The sequence below is a fragment of the Vulpes vulpes genome, chromosome 13 (assembly GCF_048418805.1).
Source record: "Vulpes vulpes isolate BD-2025 chromosome 13, VulVul3, whole genome shotgun sequence".
Classification (NCBI taxonomy): Eukaryota; Metazoa; Chordata; class Mammalia; order Carnivora; family Canidae; genus Vulpes; species Vulpes vulpes.
The window spans coordinates 80408371-80423022 of NC_132792.1; the positions used below are offsets into that span (position 1 = coordinate 80408371).

The 14652-nt window shown below is 53.9% G+C and overlaps 1 protein-coding gene across 12 annotated transcripts in view; it reads left to right on the forward strand.

Moving 5' to 3' along the window:
• Positions 1–14652, forward strand: part of CTIF (cap binding complex dependent translation initiation factor) — a 284906-nt gene that overhangs the window by 109330 nt on the left and 160924 nt on the right. For all 12 annotated transcript variants that reach the window (XM_072734794.1, XM_072734796.1, XM_072734798.1 and 9 more), the window contains one exon: positions 2954–3029. In XM_072734794.1, coding sequence (XP_072590895.1) covers positions 2954–3029 — 76 coding nt within the window. The remainder of the gene's footprint in view (positions 1–2953; positions 3030–14652) is intronic.

Below are 14652 nucleotides of genomic sequence, written 5' to 3' on the forward strand. Positions count from 1 at the left end.
ACGGCTCCTTTCCCCACTGTCTGGCCTGTGTGGGTTCCATCAGAACTCCCCAGTCGTGTTTTGCTTAGGGAAGGGAGCCAGCCTGCATGGAGGCACCCTATTAGATTGAGGTAGAGCAGGGGCGGGACCCAGCATCCCTGTTCCTGGCAGATCCCGGGTGTCAGTCCAGTGGCCACCTGTGGGCAAGGCAGAGGCTGTGTCGCCCTTGGAGCCCAGCCGCCCAGCATGTCCCTCGGAAGCAGGGTCCCCCGTGGTTGCCAAGGCGCCCCGCAGTCCATGTTGCCATGGAGGGACAGAAATCAGAGAAGGCGGTTGCCGTGGAAACCCTGGCAGCAGCAGTGACTCAGCCGGTCTGTGGCAACCTTCTGCCCTCCCAACCTGTGGGCCCTCCAGGCAGCTGCCAACCCCAGCCGGGTGGGTCTGGGGGGACAGCACCGTCCCTGGACACAGCCCCCCACGCCCCTGTAGGCTGCTGAGGGGTGGACGGGAGGCTGTGCCCAGGCTGGGCCGGGCTGCTGTCTAGCATGTGCTTGGAGCTCAGGGCGGCCAGGAGTCCCTCTGTGGGGTACATGACCCGGGGACAGGGTGTCAGCCATCCCAATCAGCCGGGTCCCCAGCTTCCTCCCCTCCCGCTGCCCCTGTGGATGATCCAGATGTGAGCCTCTGGTACCTTCACCAACCAGCCTGCACTTCAAAGATAGTTGGATGTTTCTAGACCTTTCTTTGTCTCCTTATCTGCAGGCAGCCCAGCATATCACAAGACTGGGGTGGGGGTGGAGGGGGCGTGCCCATCACACCTTCCTTACTCCCCTCCCACCCTGGCCTTCTAGCACCATCTTGCCCCCTGACCACCCTCGCCTCCCCCACCCCCTCCGCCGGGCAGGCTCCTTGAGGTCCATGGCCACAGACTCGGGCTTAGCTTCAGGCCATTGCCCTGCTGCCCTCTGCCCTGGACACATTCCCCCAAGTTCTCCGCTTGACCAGCTCATGACCCACCTCCCTCCCTCTGCCTCAGACCCTCTGGATGCCTCTGGGCAGCATTCCTCTCGGTTCCTGTGCTGCCCGGTCTATGCATGGTTTATGCTGGGGCCCAGCCCTGGCCGGAGCCCACACTAGAGCACTTGTCAGCCAGGGGCAAGGACGCGGCCTCCTACCCTCTTCTGCCCACCCCAGCCCTGCTGGGGTTTGCAGCCACTGCGGCCCCTCCACCTGGAAGGCTTTCGTGACATCTGTCACATGCTTCCCCACCCCCTGACAGTGATTATTGCTCACTGCCCTTAGATGAGGATTTGCTTCCCAAGAGCTGTGAGTGGTGGAGGGTGGGAACTAGGCTGGGTTTATTTTCCATGATTCCCAGGGAGGTGGACAGGGCCAAAAACACAAGAGATGCCCTGCAAATACTGAACCAATAAATGCTCTGGAATTTCAGAGTTGCGTTAATTCTGCAGCTGGAAAATGCTACAGCCCTCATGCCAAGTGGCCCTCAATGTGCCGGGGTCCCTAATGATAACACTGAGCAGTGGTCACTAACTAATCCATCCTGGGCACTGTTCCAAGTGCTCACCTCATATTATTTAAAACTCACCAAACCTAAGGAGGGAGGAGCATTATTATCTTCCCTTGGCAGATGACGAGAACTAGGAAGCACAGAAATGAGTAATCTGCATGGGCCGGGGCGGCTCCAGAGTCTAGGCTCTCTCTCTTTTTTTAAAGATTTTATTTATTTATTCATAAATAGAGAGACAAAGAGAGAGGCAGAGACACAGGCAGAGGGAGAAGCAGGCTCCATGCGGGGACCCCGACGTGGGACTCCATCCTGGACCCTGGGGTCGCGACCTGATCCGAAGGCAGATGCTCCACCGCTGAGCCACCCAGGCGCCCTGACTTAATGAGTCTCTGTGCCTGTGTTCTTCCTCCAGCAGCAGCCATAGCAGTAGCAGGAAAATAGTAGCAAAAACAGTAATAGTAGCAATACAGCTATAAACAGTATTAGGAGCAGTAGCCCTAGTGGTAATAATATACTTACCATATTATTTATCTTATTATAACTTGATGTCATTATTGCCCATATTTACCATAACAATACACTTACCATTAAATATGGTATGTAAATAAGGGTGTGTATGGGGGGGGGGGTGCACATGTGCCGGGCCTGGTTTTAAGCACTTCAATAACTGACTTAATCCTCCTGCCACCTTAGATACCACTAATGATCCCCATTTTACAAATGGGGAAACTGAGGTCCAGAGAAGTTAAGTGACTTGCCTAGGGTCACCCAGTTAGTAAGGGCTGCAGCTGGGGTTCCAGCCCGGCAGTCTGGTTCCAGAGTCTGCAGCTCTAACATGCAGAAGACAGGGGTGCTTGATTGACAGCTGAGGTCGGCATCTGTGGCCTGAGCATAGGCCTGCCCATATAGGGCATGAAGACAGCACCAGCATCCCAATGGGCTTGCTGGACTGGCCCAGAGGCAGGCCATGGAAGGAGAAATCCCTGTGGTGGGCCTGTGCGACCTCAAGAAAGTTGCCTGGTCATTGTCCCTTTCATCTACTGCGTTAGGTGATGGGCCTTTGAAGGAGCTGTGACAGTTTTGGGGGTATTCTACAGCAAGGAGCTTAGTGTCTTTGCCTGGAAGGGTCAAGGGGAGCTCGGGTCCCTTGTTACTTCCCTGGTGGCTGGATATAACCCTAGTGCTCCCTGCACCTGGACTGGTCCTAGCATTCCCACCTGCACTACATCCTTCATTCTCAAGGCAGGGCCTGTGTTGCCAGGCAGGGGAAGGAGGGCACGCGTCTCTGGGGCTGTTCCTTCTGGGTGGGACAGACTGATCCTGGAGGCCTTGAGGAGGCAGGGCCATGTGGTCTCCTCACTGTCCCTGCTCTCCCTGCTTGCTGGGCTGGGATAAGACACACGAACATGCCAACTTTTCAGTGCCTTTCTATCTTTTCTGGTGCAGGTGTGGAAAGGGGAAGCTAGAAGATGGGGATGGGATCAACCTGAATGACATCGAGAAGGTCCTCCCAGCCTGGCAGGTAGGTGCAGGAGCACAGTCTCCAACCACCTCCAGCCGGATCCTGATCCTCTGCCTGGGCAGTGCATACACACTCCTTTGGCCTGTTACTCAGACAAGGTGTAGCTGGATTTACCGCAGTGGTAGGTGGGCAGGACGGGGCACCTGCTGAGGTCCAGGGTGTCCCACTGTGATGCGTGCGACAGCCCACTCTCAACTATGCTGTGGGCATTGGTGGCAGGCCTGACATCCCCCAGAATTGAAATGGGGCCATTCTCTGGCAACTCCAAGTACTTGGAAGTTTCTTTATCCCTTGACCTGTAATCTCTGCAGGTGCAGTGTCCTGCTGTGTGTTCCAGTGGGACTGCTGGGATTTCCAATGTGGTCGGGGCTATTTTTAGGCTTTTGAGAAGTGGAGTTAATCCTGCCTGTCTCCAGGTATCTGCTGTGCTTGCTGATTTTGCCATCGATTGGGCTTCTTTCCCTGAATTGAGCCAGGCTCTGGGACCACAGGAGCCACTCAGCAAAGAGACAGCAAATCTGCATCTCTAGATGCTTCTGGTGCTGGTTATCAGGCAGAAACAGCAGGAATCTAGCTGCATCTGGGTATGGGGTTGGGGCCTGCGGCAGCAGAGTGAGAGCCAGTCTCCCAGATGGCTGAGCCCTGCCCTGCCAGTGAGACCTGCCACCAGTCACCATGTCAGCCTTTCCTTCTCTCCTGAACCTCATGCCACATCAACTGCATCCATTCGCTTCCTGCTCCCTTTTTTTGTGCTTTTCCCATTTTGTGGGTGCAGTTTTCATGTCTTGGGCCCATTTTTTTTTAAGATCTTATTTATTCCTGAGAGACACAGAGAGAGAGGCAGAGACAGAGGCAGAGGGAGACGTAGGCTCCATGCAGGGAGCCCAATGTGGGACTCGATCCCAGGACTCCAGGATCACACCCTGGGCTGAAGGTGGCGCTAAACCGCCGGGCTACCCAGGCATCCCTCTCAGGCCCATTAATGAGAGACAAGCCAATGTAAGTCAAGGCCTCAGCAATCTGAAGAGGATACACCTTGGGCTGGTGTTTCTTTGTTTCCTCCATTTGGGGTTTATTGAGTTTCTTGGATCTGTACCTTTATGGTTTTCATCAAATTTGGAAGAATTTCAGCCATTGCCACCACCACCCCCTACTCCACCCACTGGGATTCTAATTATGTCTTCTGTTTATCTTCATATTTTCCCATGGCTCACCAAACTCTGCCTTTTTTTTTTTTTTAAGTCTTTGTTCTTTAAAGTGTGCTCCATGCTCCATTTTGGATAGTTTCCATTGCTATGTCTTCAGGCTCACTAGTCTTTTCTTGCAAAGTCTAGCCTACCATTAATCCCGTCCAGTGTAGTTTGCATTTCGGATGTGTTACTGTTCGTGTCTAAAAGTTTAGTTTGGATCTTTTTTCCTCTCTCTTCCATTTTTCTCTTCTTTATGCCTATGCTTTCCTCAATCTTCTTGAGCATCTGGAATATATTTATAATACCTGTGTTAAGGTTCTTCTGTACTAATTCTGTCATCTATGTCATTTCAGTGTCTGCTTTTTTTTATATAAGATTTTATTTTTTTATTCATGATAGACATAGAACGAGAGAGAGAGAGAGAGAGAGAGAGAGAGGCAGAGACACAGGCAGAGGGAGAACCAGGCTCCATGCCAGGAGTCCGACACGGAACTCGATCCCGGGACCCCAAGATCACACCCTGGGCCAAAGGCAGGCGCTAAACTGCTGAGCCACCCAGGGATCCCTCAGTGTCTGCTTTTATTCATTGATTTCTCTCCTGGACATCAGCCATATTTTTCTGTGTGCACCTGGTGATGTTAGATTAGGTGCCAGGTATTAGGAATTTTACATTGTTGGATGCTGGATTTTTGTTGCTATTCGCTTAAATATTTGGGGCATTGTTCTGCAGTTAAGTGGCTTCAAAAAGTTTGATGTTTTCAAGGCTTGCTTTTAAAGCCTTGTTAGGCAGAAGTCCTTCTAGGATATATTTTGCTCCACTACTGAGTCAATACCCTTCTGAGATTGCTTCCCAATAGAAGTGTTTCTACCTCATCCACTGGGAACACAGACTATTTCTAGCCCTGCATGATCTCAAGGGGTTGTTCTGTTCATTCCTTTTCAGGAAGCTTTCTCCTGGCCCTGGAAGTTTCCTCACACACACGCACAAATTAGTGCTCAGGGACTCGAGGATCTGCAGATTTCTGAATTTCTCCTCTCTGGTGCTCTGCCTTGCAAATTCTAGTTGCTTTGGACTCCCTGAATTTTGAACTCTGCCCTCTTAACTCATTGACACCCCTTGGCTCTGCGTAGACTACTCTCCCTGGAAATTCTCTTCCAGGCAGCAGACTGGGGCACACATAAGGCTTACCTGGTTACAAAGGGAAAAGTGTGACCTTCTGGCAGAGAAACCTGGCAGACTCTAATTTGACCATGTGATTGAGGTTACCATCCTTAGCGACAGGATGGGTGGCCGCCATGTGCTGTCTGGTGTGCTGCATAGAGAAAACCCAACATCGTTTCTGGGGGGTTTCCTGCTAAGAAAGCACTGCCTGAGTCTGGTCATAAGAAACAAATGTAAGGACCATTTCCCTAAAATGGCTTGCATATGAAAGACAGGAAAAGACTGGGGAATCTTCCAGTTAATCTGGAAGGAAGTAAGAGGCTAAATGCCACATGTGTTCTTTGCTGAGATCCTGGACCAGAAGACTTTGTCAGGCAGTTGGAGAACATGAGTGGGGTCAGCGGGTGGGGCGGTAGTGTTGCCTGGGTGTCAGTGTCCTGATTCAAAGGGCTGTATGATGGATTTATAGGCAAATGTCCTTGTTTTTGAGAAATACACACTAGAGTATTTGAGGGATATGGGGCTTGTGTCTGCAGCCCATCCTCAAAAGTTTAGATAAACTAGATGGGATGCAGAGCAAATGTGGTAAGTATTAACAGTCAGAGAATCTGGGTGAGGGGCACAGGGAAGTTCTTTTACTGTCCTTACAACTTTCCTCTATGTTTGGGAGAAAAAAGAATCAATATTCTCAGCCACGGTGTGTGGCTCATAAGCATGGGGTATCAGTGCCTGAAATATCCTCTGAGCTGGATCTGTATTAGATTATCACCACTAATGTAAAGCTAGCTTTGGTGCAAAAGATACAGAAAGGATAAAGTACTCAGAAATTACGATTTTATTGCTCCATTCCTAAATGCCGATAGCATTCATTGTTGATAGAAAAAATACAGTTGAGAGACCCAGATCCAGGTGAAGATCCAGCTTCCCCCTGCCCTAGGTAAGGTGTTGACCCCTTGGTGGCCATTGAGCCAGAAGCCTGGGACATCCTGGCCAGAAAGGGAGCAGGTCTGACCACTTTCTCCTGTTTGACATCTGTCTCCCAGCTCCCTGGGGAGCAGAGCAGAGTGAAGGGCCTTTCGTTTCTGCTCCAAGGGCAGGGAAAGCTGGGCCCCTGCCTAGGGGGAAGCAGCAAAGTTCAGGGGGTAAGAGCTTCATGTCCGGACCCTAGACGTGGCCCTGATACTGACCAAGCAAGGAATCAGGCTAATCACTTATCCTCGCTCTGCCTTAGTTTCCTCCTATGTAAAATGAAGATGATGGCAGTACCTACTTCACTAGGGGTGTTGGCGAAGATTGAATACCTGAGTTCATGTGAAGCATTGAGAACCATGCCTGGTGCATGGCAGGTGCTCCCCCACTCTGGTGGTGGATGCCCATAGCCGGGTTAGGAGGTGGGAGAGAGCATTCCCCTGTACCCCACCCCACTCTGTGCACTTTTCCTAAGTGACATCCCAGGTAGTGCAGAAATTTTGCAGTAGAAGTCAGGAGAATCAAGCTGTGGGCTTCTGCCCCAGAAGTGCTCTGTGACCTCCCTTCCATGGGCTTCAGTTTACTCATCAGTAAAATGCCTCAGTTGGAGGCAGTTGGACTAGATCATAGGTTTGTAAACTGTGAAGCTCTTGGGTTCTTCAGAGGTGCCTTGGGAGTGCTAGTAGGGGTGGGGAACAGGGAGGCTGGGGAAACAGACATGGGGGCCCCTACTTGGGCTTACCCAGAACTGCTCTGCTGGTGTTGCTAAGTCAGCCTACTGTGAATTATTTCATTTGAGAAAATGGTTCTACTATTAAACACATTGTGAGGATCATCAGGCCAAGGCCCCCCTCAGGTTGCATATTCCACGTTTTCTCTCTCTTCCAGGAACCATAAATCAGCAAGCACTTCCGTTCTCTGGGGCCACATGTGACCTTAAACTCCTAGGGGCTGCTGGCAGTGGAGGCTTCACCTCTCTCCACTCAGCGTGCCACTCACATGCACACATGCCACTTTGAATCAGCTTTGCCCCCAGAAAACCACCAGCAGATAAGTCCCTAAATCCATGGTACACATCAGATCTGCCTGGGAAGCTTTGAAATCTACAGCAATCTAGTCTGACCCTTGACCTGACATGGAAATTATCTACTGGTGCACAATAAATAGCTCAACATCTAGCAGCTTAAAAAACATTTAGCATCACACATACTCTCAGAGGGTCAGGAATCTAGGAAGAGCTTGGCTGGGGTTCTGGCTCAGGGAGGCTCTCCTGCAGTTGTAGTCAGGCTGCTGACCGGGGCTGCAGCCATCTGAAGGCTAGACTGTGGCTGGAGGGCCTCCTTCCACCATGGCCCCTCCCATGGCTCCCTCAGTTCCACCTTGCTTGTTGGCAGAAGATGCCATGTTGGCCTCTTCATAAACTGCTTGAGCATCCTCCCAACATGGTAGCAGGCTTCCTCCAAAGCAAGTGATCTGATTGAGAGAGAGAGAGAGAGAATAAGAGGGAGAGCATCCAACATAGAAGTCTCAATCTTGTATAACATAATCTCAGAAGCAACATGCTGGCACTCTACCACATGCCATACCAGGTATAGTGTGCAGAAGGGACCACAAAAAGGCACGGCTGTCAGGAGGCAGGGATTGTTGGGGCTAGTGACCACACCCACTGGGCCATACCCAGGAATCTATATTTTTTTAAAGCATCACAGAACGTTCTGCAATTTTATCAAAATCATCCATAAGAGTTGGAATCCCAGCGTTCTAGCTGGTAATGCTCATGACACCTCTCCTTGGGTATTAGTACTTCATCTGGGTACTATTAGGGCAGAGCTGACAGGCTTCCTGATCCCAAAGCACAGCTGTGGTGGTAGAATTTGAGGCCCCTAGGAGAGCCCATTGGGATGATTTTTCTGAGTTCTCCCAGCAATCTTCAGAGACCCTCACAGATGGGACTGGCTGGCTGGCTGAGTTGCCCAGCTTCGGGTCCTCAGGGTCACCTAGCCTAGTTAGTGGCATTTGGGTTGGAACAAGTCTTGATCAGATGAAGCTGCCTGATGCACTGTGGGACAGTCAGTGTTCCCCACCTCAGCCACTGAACGCGGGTGGCTGGGGAGGGTAAGCAGCTATGGTGACCTCCTAAAGTGGTCCTAAATATACTGAGGACGTGCTGTGCACCCAGGCAAAGACCACTGGAGGGGAAAGCCCACACAGAGCCCAGGGACCCCCAGCCCTCCCACTGAGTCTCGGGCCTGAGCGGAGATGAGCCAGCTTCGTACGCTGTCTTCGACAGAAGTTAGAGTTTGAGGAGGAGAAAGAAGCCCCTCTAGTTACCCACAGTTAACTCAACCCATCGGCTGTTAAGTGGTTAACCAGTAGTTAACTGCATCTGAAGTTTCACTTCCCTTGGTCTCAGTTACCTGAGGCCAACTGAGGTGCAGGACCCACCATCAGAAGGTTTGTGTCGTCTGGCACACGTCCCAGCACCCACATCACTCACCTCACGTCCCGCCTCACACAGGCATTTTACCACCTCCTGTCCTCTCAAGAAGGGTGAGTACAGTACAGGGAGACTTAGAGAGAGGCCACATTCGCATAACTTTTATTACAGTATAGCAGTTTTTGTTGTTATGAATCTCTTACTGTGCCTGATTTATAAATGAAACTTTGTGGTAGTGTGTATGCCAGAAAGGTAGAGTGGGGGGGGTGGCGGGGGGCGTCAGTGCTATATGGGTTTCAAGGCTTTAAAAGGTACCCACTGGGGTCTCGGAACATGTCCCCCAAGGATAAGGAGACTGTCGTGTTGCCTTCCCTCCCCTACTGGGAGGCGAAGAGAGAGGACAGGAGGATGAGGGGTGAGACTGGCCTGAGGCTCAATGCCCACCTGCCCACCATTTCCTCAACCCAGAGGAAGAGAAGCATTGGAGCTGCAGCCCGCTCTGTCTCTGCAGCATCTCCCCACCCCACAGAGCTCCAGGGTGCCATCCCTGACCCTTTCCCTACCATTGTTTAGACTCCTCAGCATCCAGGAGCCTTTGTGATTTGCCCCAGCCCCCCTGAGCCTTGCCCAGGTCAGAGTCCCTATAGGGTGAGGTGTGGGCCCTGTGCCTGCAGATGTGCTGCTCCGGAAGCTGTTCTCTGGGACTTGAATGAATGGCCGAGTATGGAACAGATGACCCCAGTGGCCCTCTGAGGTAATGCCTACTGTAGACTTCCAGAGAGCTCTGGCTTCTCTCACTGGCAGTTACACGTAGGGTACATGGCACAGTGAGTGGTCCTAGGTTGGAGTGCCTCAGCAGGTCAGATATTGTCAGCCGGGTTCGTGGCCAAACTCCCCTCCAGTCAGAGCCGAGGACCCTACCCCTGATGGCTCTGCCTGCTTGTATCTCCACCGTGGGATCCTCGGGGACCCCTATTTCTGGGCCTGCTGGGGCCAAGTCCCAAGTTCCCAAGGCCCCGGGAACAGGGCAGACAGGCGCCCATGTCTGCCGCGTATAGTTCTTTCCCCGTAAAAGGGATTTAGTTGGTTAATAGGGGCTGATGCCAGGGATACTGGCTGTCCCCAAGGTCCACCTACCTATAGTGGTCGCTGAGGGGGTGGGCAATAGCCAGCAGCCACATCTTGGCATCCACGGACACTTGGCAGCATCCAGGGAGCTACAGCTGGCACTGCTGAAGGGGGGAAGGCAGCTGAGGCTCTGAGCGCCTGACAGGGACTTGGGGCCCATTGGTCACAGTTCCAGGCAGTGAAGCCATGGGGCCGGGCAGAGGCTGAGACCAGCACAGTTGGTCCTAGAATGGAGTCCTGGGGCGGGGGCGGGGGGTCCCCGCCTGCATTTCGGGCATCTGTGCTGGGAGCTGCATGCGGGTGGGATGGGGCTAGCCGCTGCGGAGGCAGTGATGCGCTCACTGCAGTCCTCCCGGCTGTTAGCTGCCGCCGCAGAGGCCGCACAGGGACACTGGCTGCACCGCGATCAACTCCCACTAGAGGACACCAGCGCACCGCCCTGGAGGCTCCTCAGCCTGATGTTTGCAGTCACAAGTCCCTAGTCCCCAGCAGCCAAAGGTGTCCTGGCCTCCTTGGTGATGCTCAACATGCAAAATGTCAAAGAAAACCACCCGGGCCGATGCCAAGGCCCTTCCTTGCCAGAACAAGGGACAGGATGGGGTGGTAAAGGAGGTGGTCCCCAGAGTGTAGGGACGCACATGGCCCAAAATGTGCCCTGCCTTGTGAAGGCCCGACCTGCCTCTGGGGTCCCCCCACGCCCCTGGGAACACGTGGCTGCTCCTAGGAAGGCACACACCCTGAAGTCTCTACAGCTGCCAGGACAAGGAAGGTGCCTCCCCGGGTAGTGCAGGGGTGCAGCAGCGTTCCCTGACCTGAGCCTGCAGGGGTACGGGGTGCCTACCCAGGTGGGGCCTGGGGCCTTCTGGAGCTCGGCCACCTGCCCCTGGCAGGAGAACAGGTGCTGGCAGGCTGTGTGAGGGCAAAGTGGAGCTCCATCATCCGGGCCTCAGGAAACTTGACTGAATCCACGGTGAGGGCAAGGGAGTGATTGAATAGGCCGGAGATCACTGCCCTGATGCACCCCCAGGCTCGGGCCCCTTGAGGTGCGCTGGCTCTCTGTTGCTCCCCCACCACTGCACAGCCCCAGGGTGCCGCAGCCCTAGGCGGCCTCCGCCCCCCCAGCGGCCCTGGATGCTTCTGTGTACCGCACCCAACCCGGCCCCTGGTCTTGGATTATCCTGCGCCGGGCCCAAGGCTTCCCATTAGGACATGTTGCCATCATTTTTCTTGAATTCTGTCAGACGGATGTGCTGTCCAGGCCGTGGGTGGGACGCTAGGACCCGCGTGACTCCACCGGTTTCCCTCCTACCTTTCTGTGCAGGCGACCAGGTTGCCGGGGTGATCCTCTGCCACCTGACCTGGTTTAGGAGCAGGTAACCTACAGTCCCCACAGGCGGGCGGCCTGGCGCAGGGCCAAGCACCAGCCCCACTGTGGACAGGCGGATGTGGGGCTTCACGCGGGCGCCGCCACTGCCACCGAGGGGCCCTGCAGAACCCGGGGGGTGCAGCGGAGCACCCACGGCCGCATCTTCCCCGGGGCCCACAGAGGGGTCAGGCCCGCTAAGGCCTGGGTGAGGCACTAAGGAGAGCACCCCATGCCCCACTGCTGGGCCCCCATATAAGGACAGGATGAGAGTCTCTCTCGCCTCAATCTGTTGCTCTGAGGGGCAAGTGAGATTTCAGAATGAGAATCCCTGCTTTCCTGAGTGGTGACCAGGGCTCTCCCCACCACCCCCTCTCCCAGCCTCCACCCTCCACTCTCCTCCATCCTCCACCCCCCTCCCCGGGCCTCCAACCCCTCCCCGGCCTCACCCCCCACCACCCCAGCTTCACCCCTCCCCGGCCTCACCCCCCTCCCCACCCCGCCTCCTCCCTCTCCGCCTCCCCCCTTCCCCATCGCCTGGAGGAACGCAGGTGGCACCTGTTTCTTCAGCAGGGGGCGCTGTGCCGCCTGGACCGGGGCTGGCGAGCTGCGGCCGCCCCACCGCCTGGGAGCCACGGTTCGGTTCGCCGCCAGTTCCCAGCCCTCCACGCAGGAGGGAGAGACTATTGTTCCCTAGAGCTGTGCCAGCTCTGTCGCTAAGACTTCTGGAAACTTCTAGGATATGCTAACTCACAGGCATAAGGGTTATTAAAATAACCCAAGCTGCTGAGGGACAGTCGCATGCAAAACAAGGCCGGCCTGGAACCCCGGGCCGTCACCATCCCCAAACACTGGCCCCCGTTGGTCTCAGGGCGGTCGGCTCTGACCCGCTCACTGGGCCCCATAATGCGCGAGCACCTTTCTGGGCACAGCGGGTCTCGGCCTCCTTCCCCGGGGACCGACCGTCGGCTTCTCCCCGTCCCCTCCGAGAGCACCAGCCAACTGTCCCGGCCCGGCAGCCGCACCACTGCCGCTCGCCAGGGCCTCCCCGCACATTGTCCTGGCACTGGCTTGTCTCTGGCCAGATGTCACCTGCTCGCTCGGCCTTGGGCCTTGGAACACAGCGTGCCCCCACCCCTTGATCCTTCCCCACAGCGCTCATCGTGCGTTTGCTCTCTTTATTCCTGGGTCTGCATTCTCCACTGCAGCGTGAGCTCCACCTGGGCACATGCACATGTTCATTAAATACGTAGCAGATGACAGATGATGCAATGAGCCCGCTGGTTCCCGAGGGACGTATCCCCAGCACCCCAGTCCGGAGCCTGGGCCCCCTCCCCAGGAGCTCAAGCGCTGTCAAAGCTAGGGCCGGCTACCATCCTCTCCGGCTCACCTCCCGGCCCCATAAAGTAGAGGTACTACTATTATGGCCTCGAGAGACCTTAACGCAAATGAGAGAGTGGAGATCAAATACTTTGCCCCAGGTCACGTGGCTTATAAATGGGCGTGTGGAAGTTGGAATTCAGGCAGCCCGACTCCTCTGGCACCCCTTTGTAAGAAATGTCAAGGAGGAGGAAGAAATGCTGGAAAACCATTTTCTATATTCTAGGTGACCGCAGTCACGTACAGCAAGTTAAGGGTGAATGTCATTTCCTTAATAAGCAAGGGCAAGAAAATGGATATCTTTTTTTTTTTCCTCTACTGCTGAAGGCACTAAAAATGGAAAGAGAGAGGAGCCCCATGGACACCTTCGAAAGAGGAAGGAATGAGGTTTTTACTTTAAAAAAAAAATCAGTTTCTGATGCCCTCCCCCACAATCCCAGCTGACCCAAGATCCTGCACCAGCTATAGGGGAGGAATGCTTACCTAGGAGACCCCCTCCCTCTGCCTCTCTGGCCACCTCCCCCCACTCTCCTCAGCGCTTCCTCCCTCAGGACAAAAATAGGTGCCACAGACAATAAAGGAGGATACCAGGAGTTCTTCATCCCGAGGCTTCCTGTCTGAGGCCTCCAGGTAGCCAGCCCCATTGGGAATGGGCAACGTGCTCTGTGAGGCGAGCCTATTTTTATTTTTGTTGTTTGTGAGTCCTTTTACAAGAAGTCGCCACTTTGGGGGTGAAGGCTTTTGTTGGTGACAGCTAGGGAAGTTCCTAGGGAGCTGGATATGGCCAAGTCTGGAGCGGGTTCCCACACAGCCTCAAGGAGCTGAGACAACAGGTAGCAAGTGTTTTTTGGCTCTCAAGGGATCCAGGGAACCGCTGCCTCCCTTATGCAACAGCTTCAGTTATCCAGGACACACCTAGGGTCTTTGACGGGGATGGCAAACTGACCACAGACCTAGTCCAGCCCGCCAGCCTGTTTCTGCAAATAAAGTTTTATTGGCATGCGGTGCCCCCAGCCGTTTGCTCCCTTTGACTGCATTTGTGCCACAAGACAGAGTCGAGGAGTTACAAGGGGACCCTCCAGCCTGCAAAGCCTAAAATATTTACCGTCTGGCCCTTAACAGAGAAAAGTTTGTCAAACACTGATCTAGAATATACATAGAAAAAAAAAGCCCTGAGAATTTCTTTTCAAAAGAGTTTTTAAAAGCTGGCAAAAATCCTGAAGCTCATTCAACTTCTCTTATCTGAGAGCCCTTCAGTTCCACGTGCAGAATGTTGTGAAGTTCACCCCAGATCATTCTCTTCCATCTTCCATTTCTTCAGCTGTGAAATGGGATCATGCAGCTGTTTGACTAACAGTATTGCAGAGCCATCCTGAGGGTCAGAATACAAACCAGGTTATATAATGACAGCTCTTTATAAACCAAAAAACCACTCTCCAGACAGGATGTGGCCTTACTAAGTAGCACATTGATAACTGGAAAAGCAAAGCCAGAACCAGTGAGGTTAACAGGCAAGAAACGGGCTTGGGAAGCATCCCAGGGGTCCTTCCTGTGATTGGGGGAGCACAGGGGTGAAGACTATGTTGTTTCCCTGATTCCTTCTAAGACCTAGCTCTTGGAGAGCAACCGTCTGCCTGTGCAGGACTTAAGCTGAGACAAGAGCAGGGCCTGGCCAGCTGTGTCCCCCTGCTCCTCACACCCGCTGTGTCCTTACCGCCCCCACCCCCTGCCCAGAGCTTCCCCCTCTTTCGCGGCCCCATACACTTTCCTGACTTCATGGACATTTGGAGGACTTGATTCTAGGCCAGATGTGAGTCTCTCTGGTTCTTTCCTGCCTCTCCTTGTGCTTGTGCTTCCTGGAAGAGGGGGACCTCAAACGATGCCTTGGGGGTAGCCAGGGAGATTCTCTGGAGAGGAAAGAAAAGGTACGGCATTCGGGGCTGCAGACGTAAAAGAGTAATGGTTCAGAAGCAGTAGAGGCTGTGGAGAGTGGG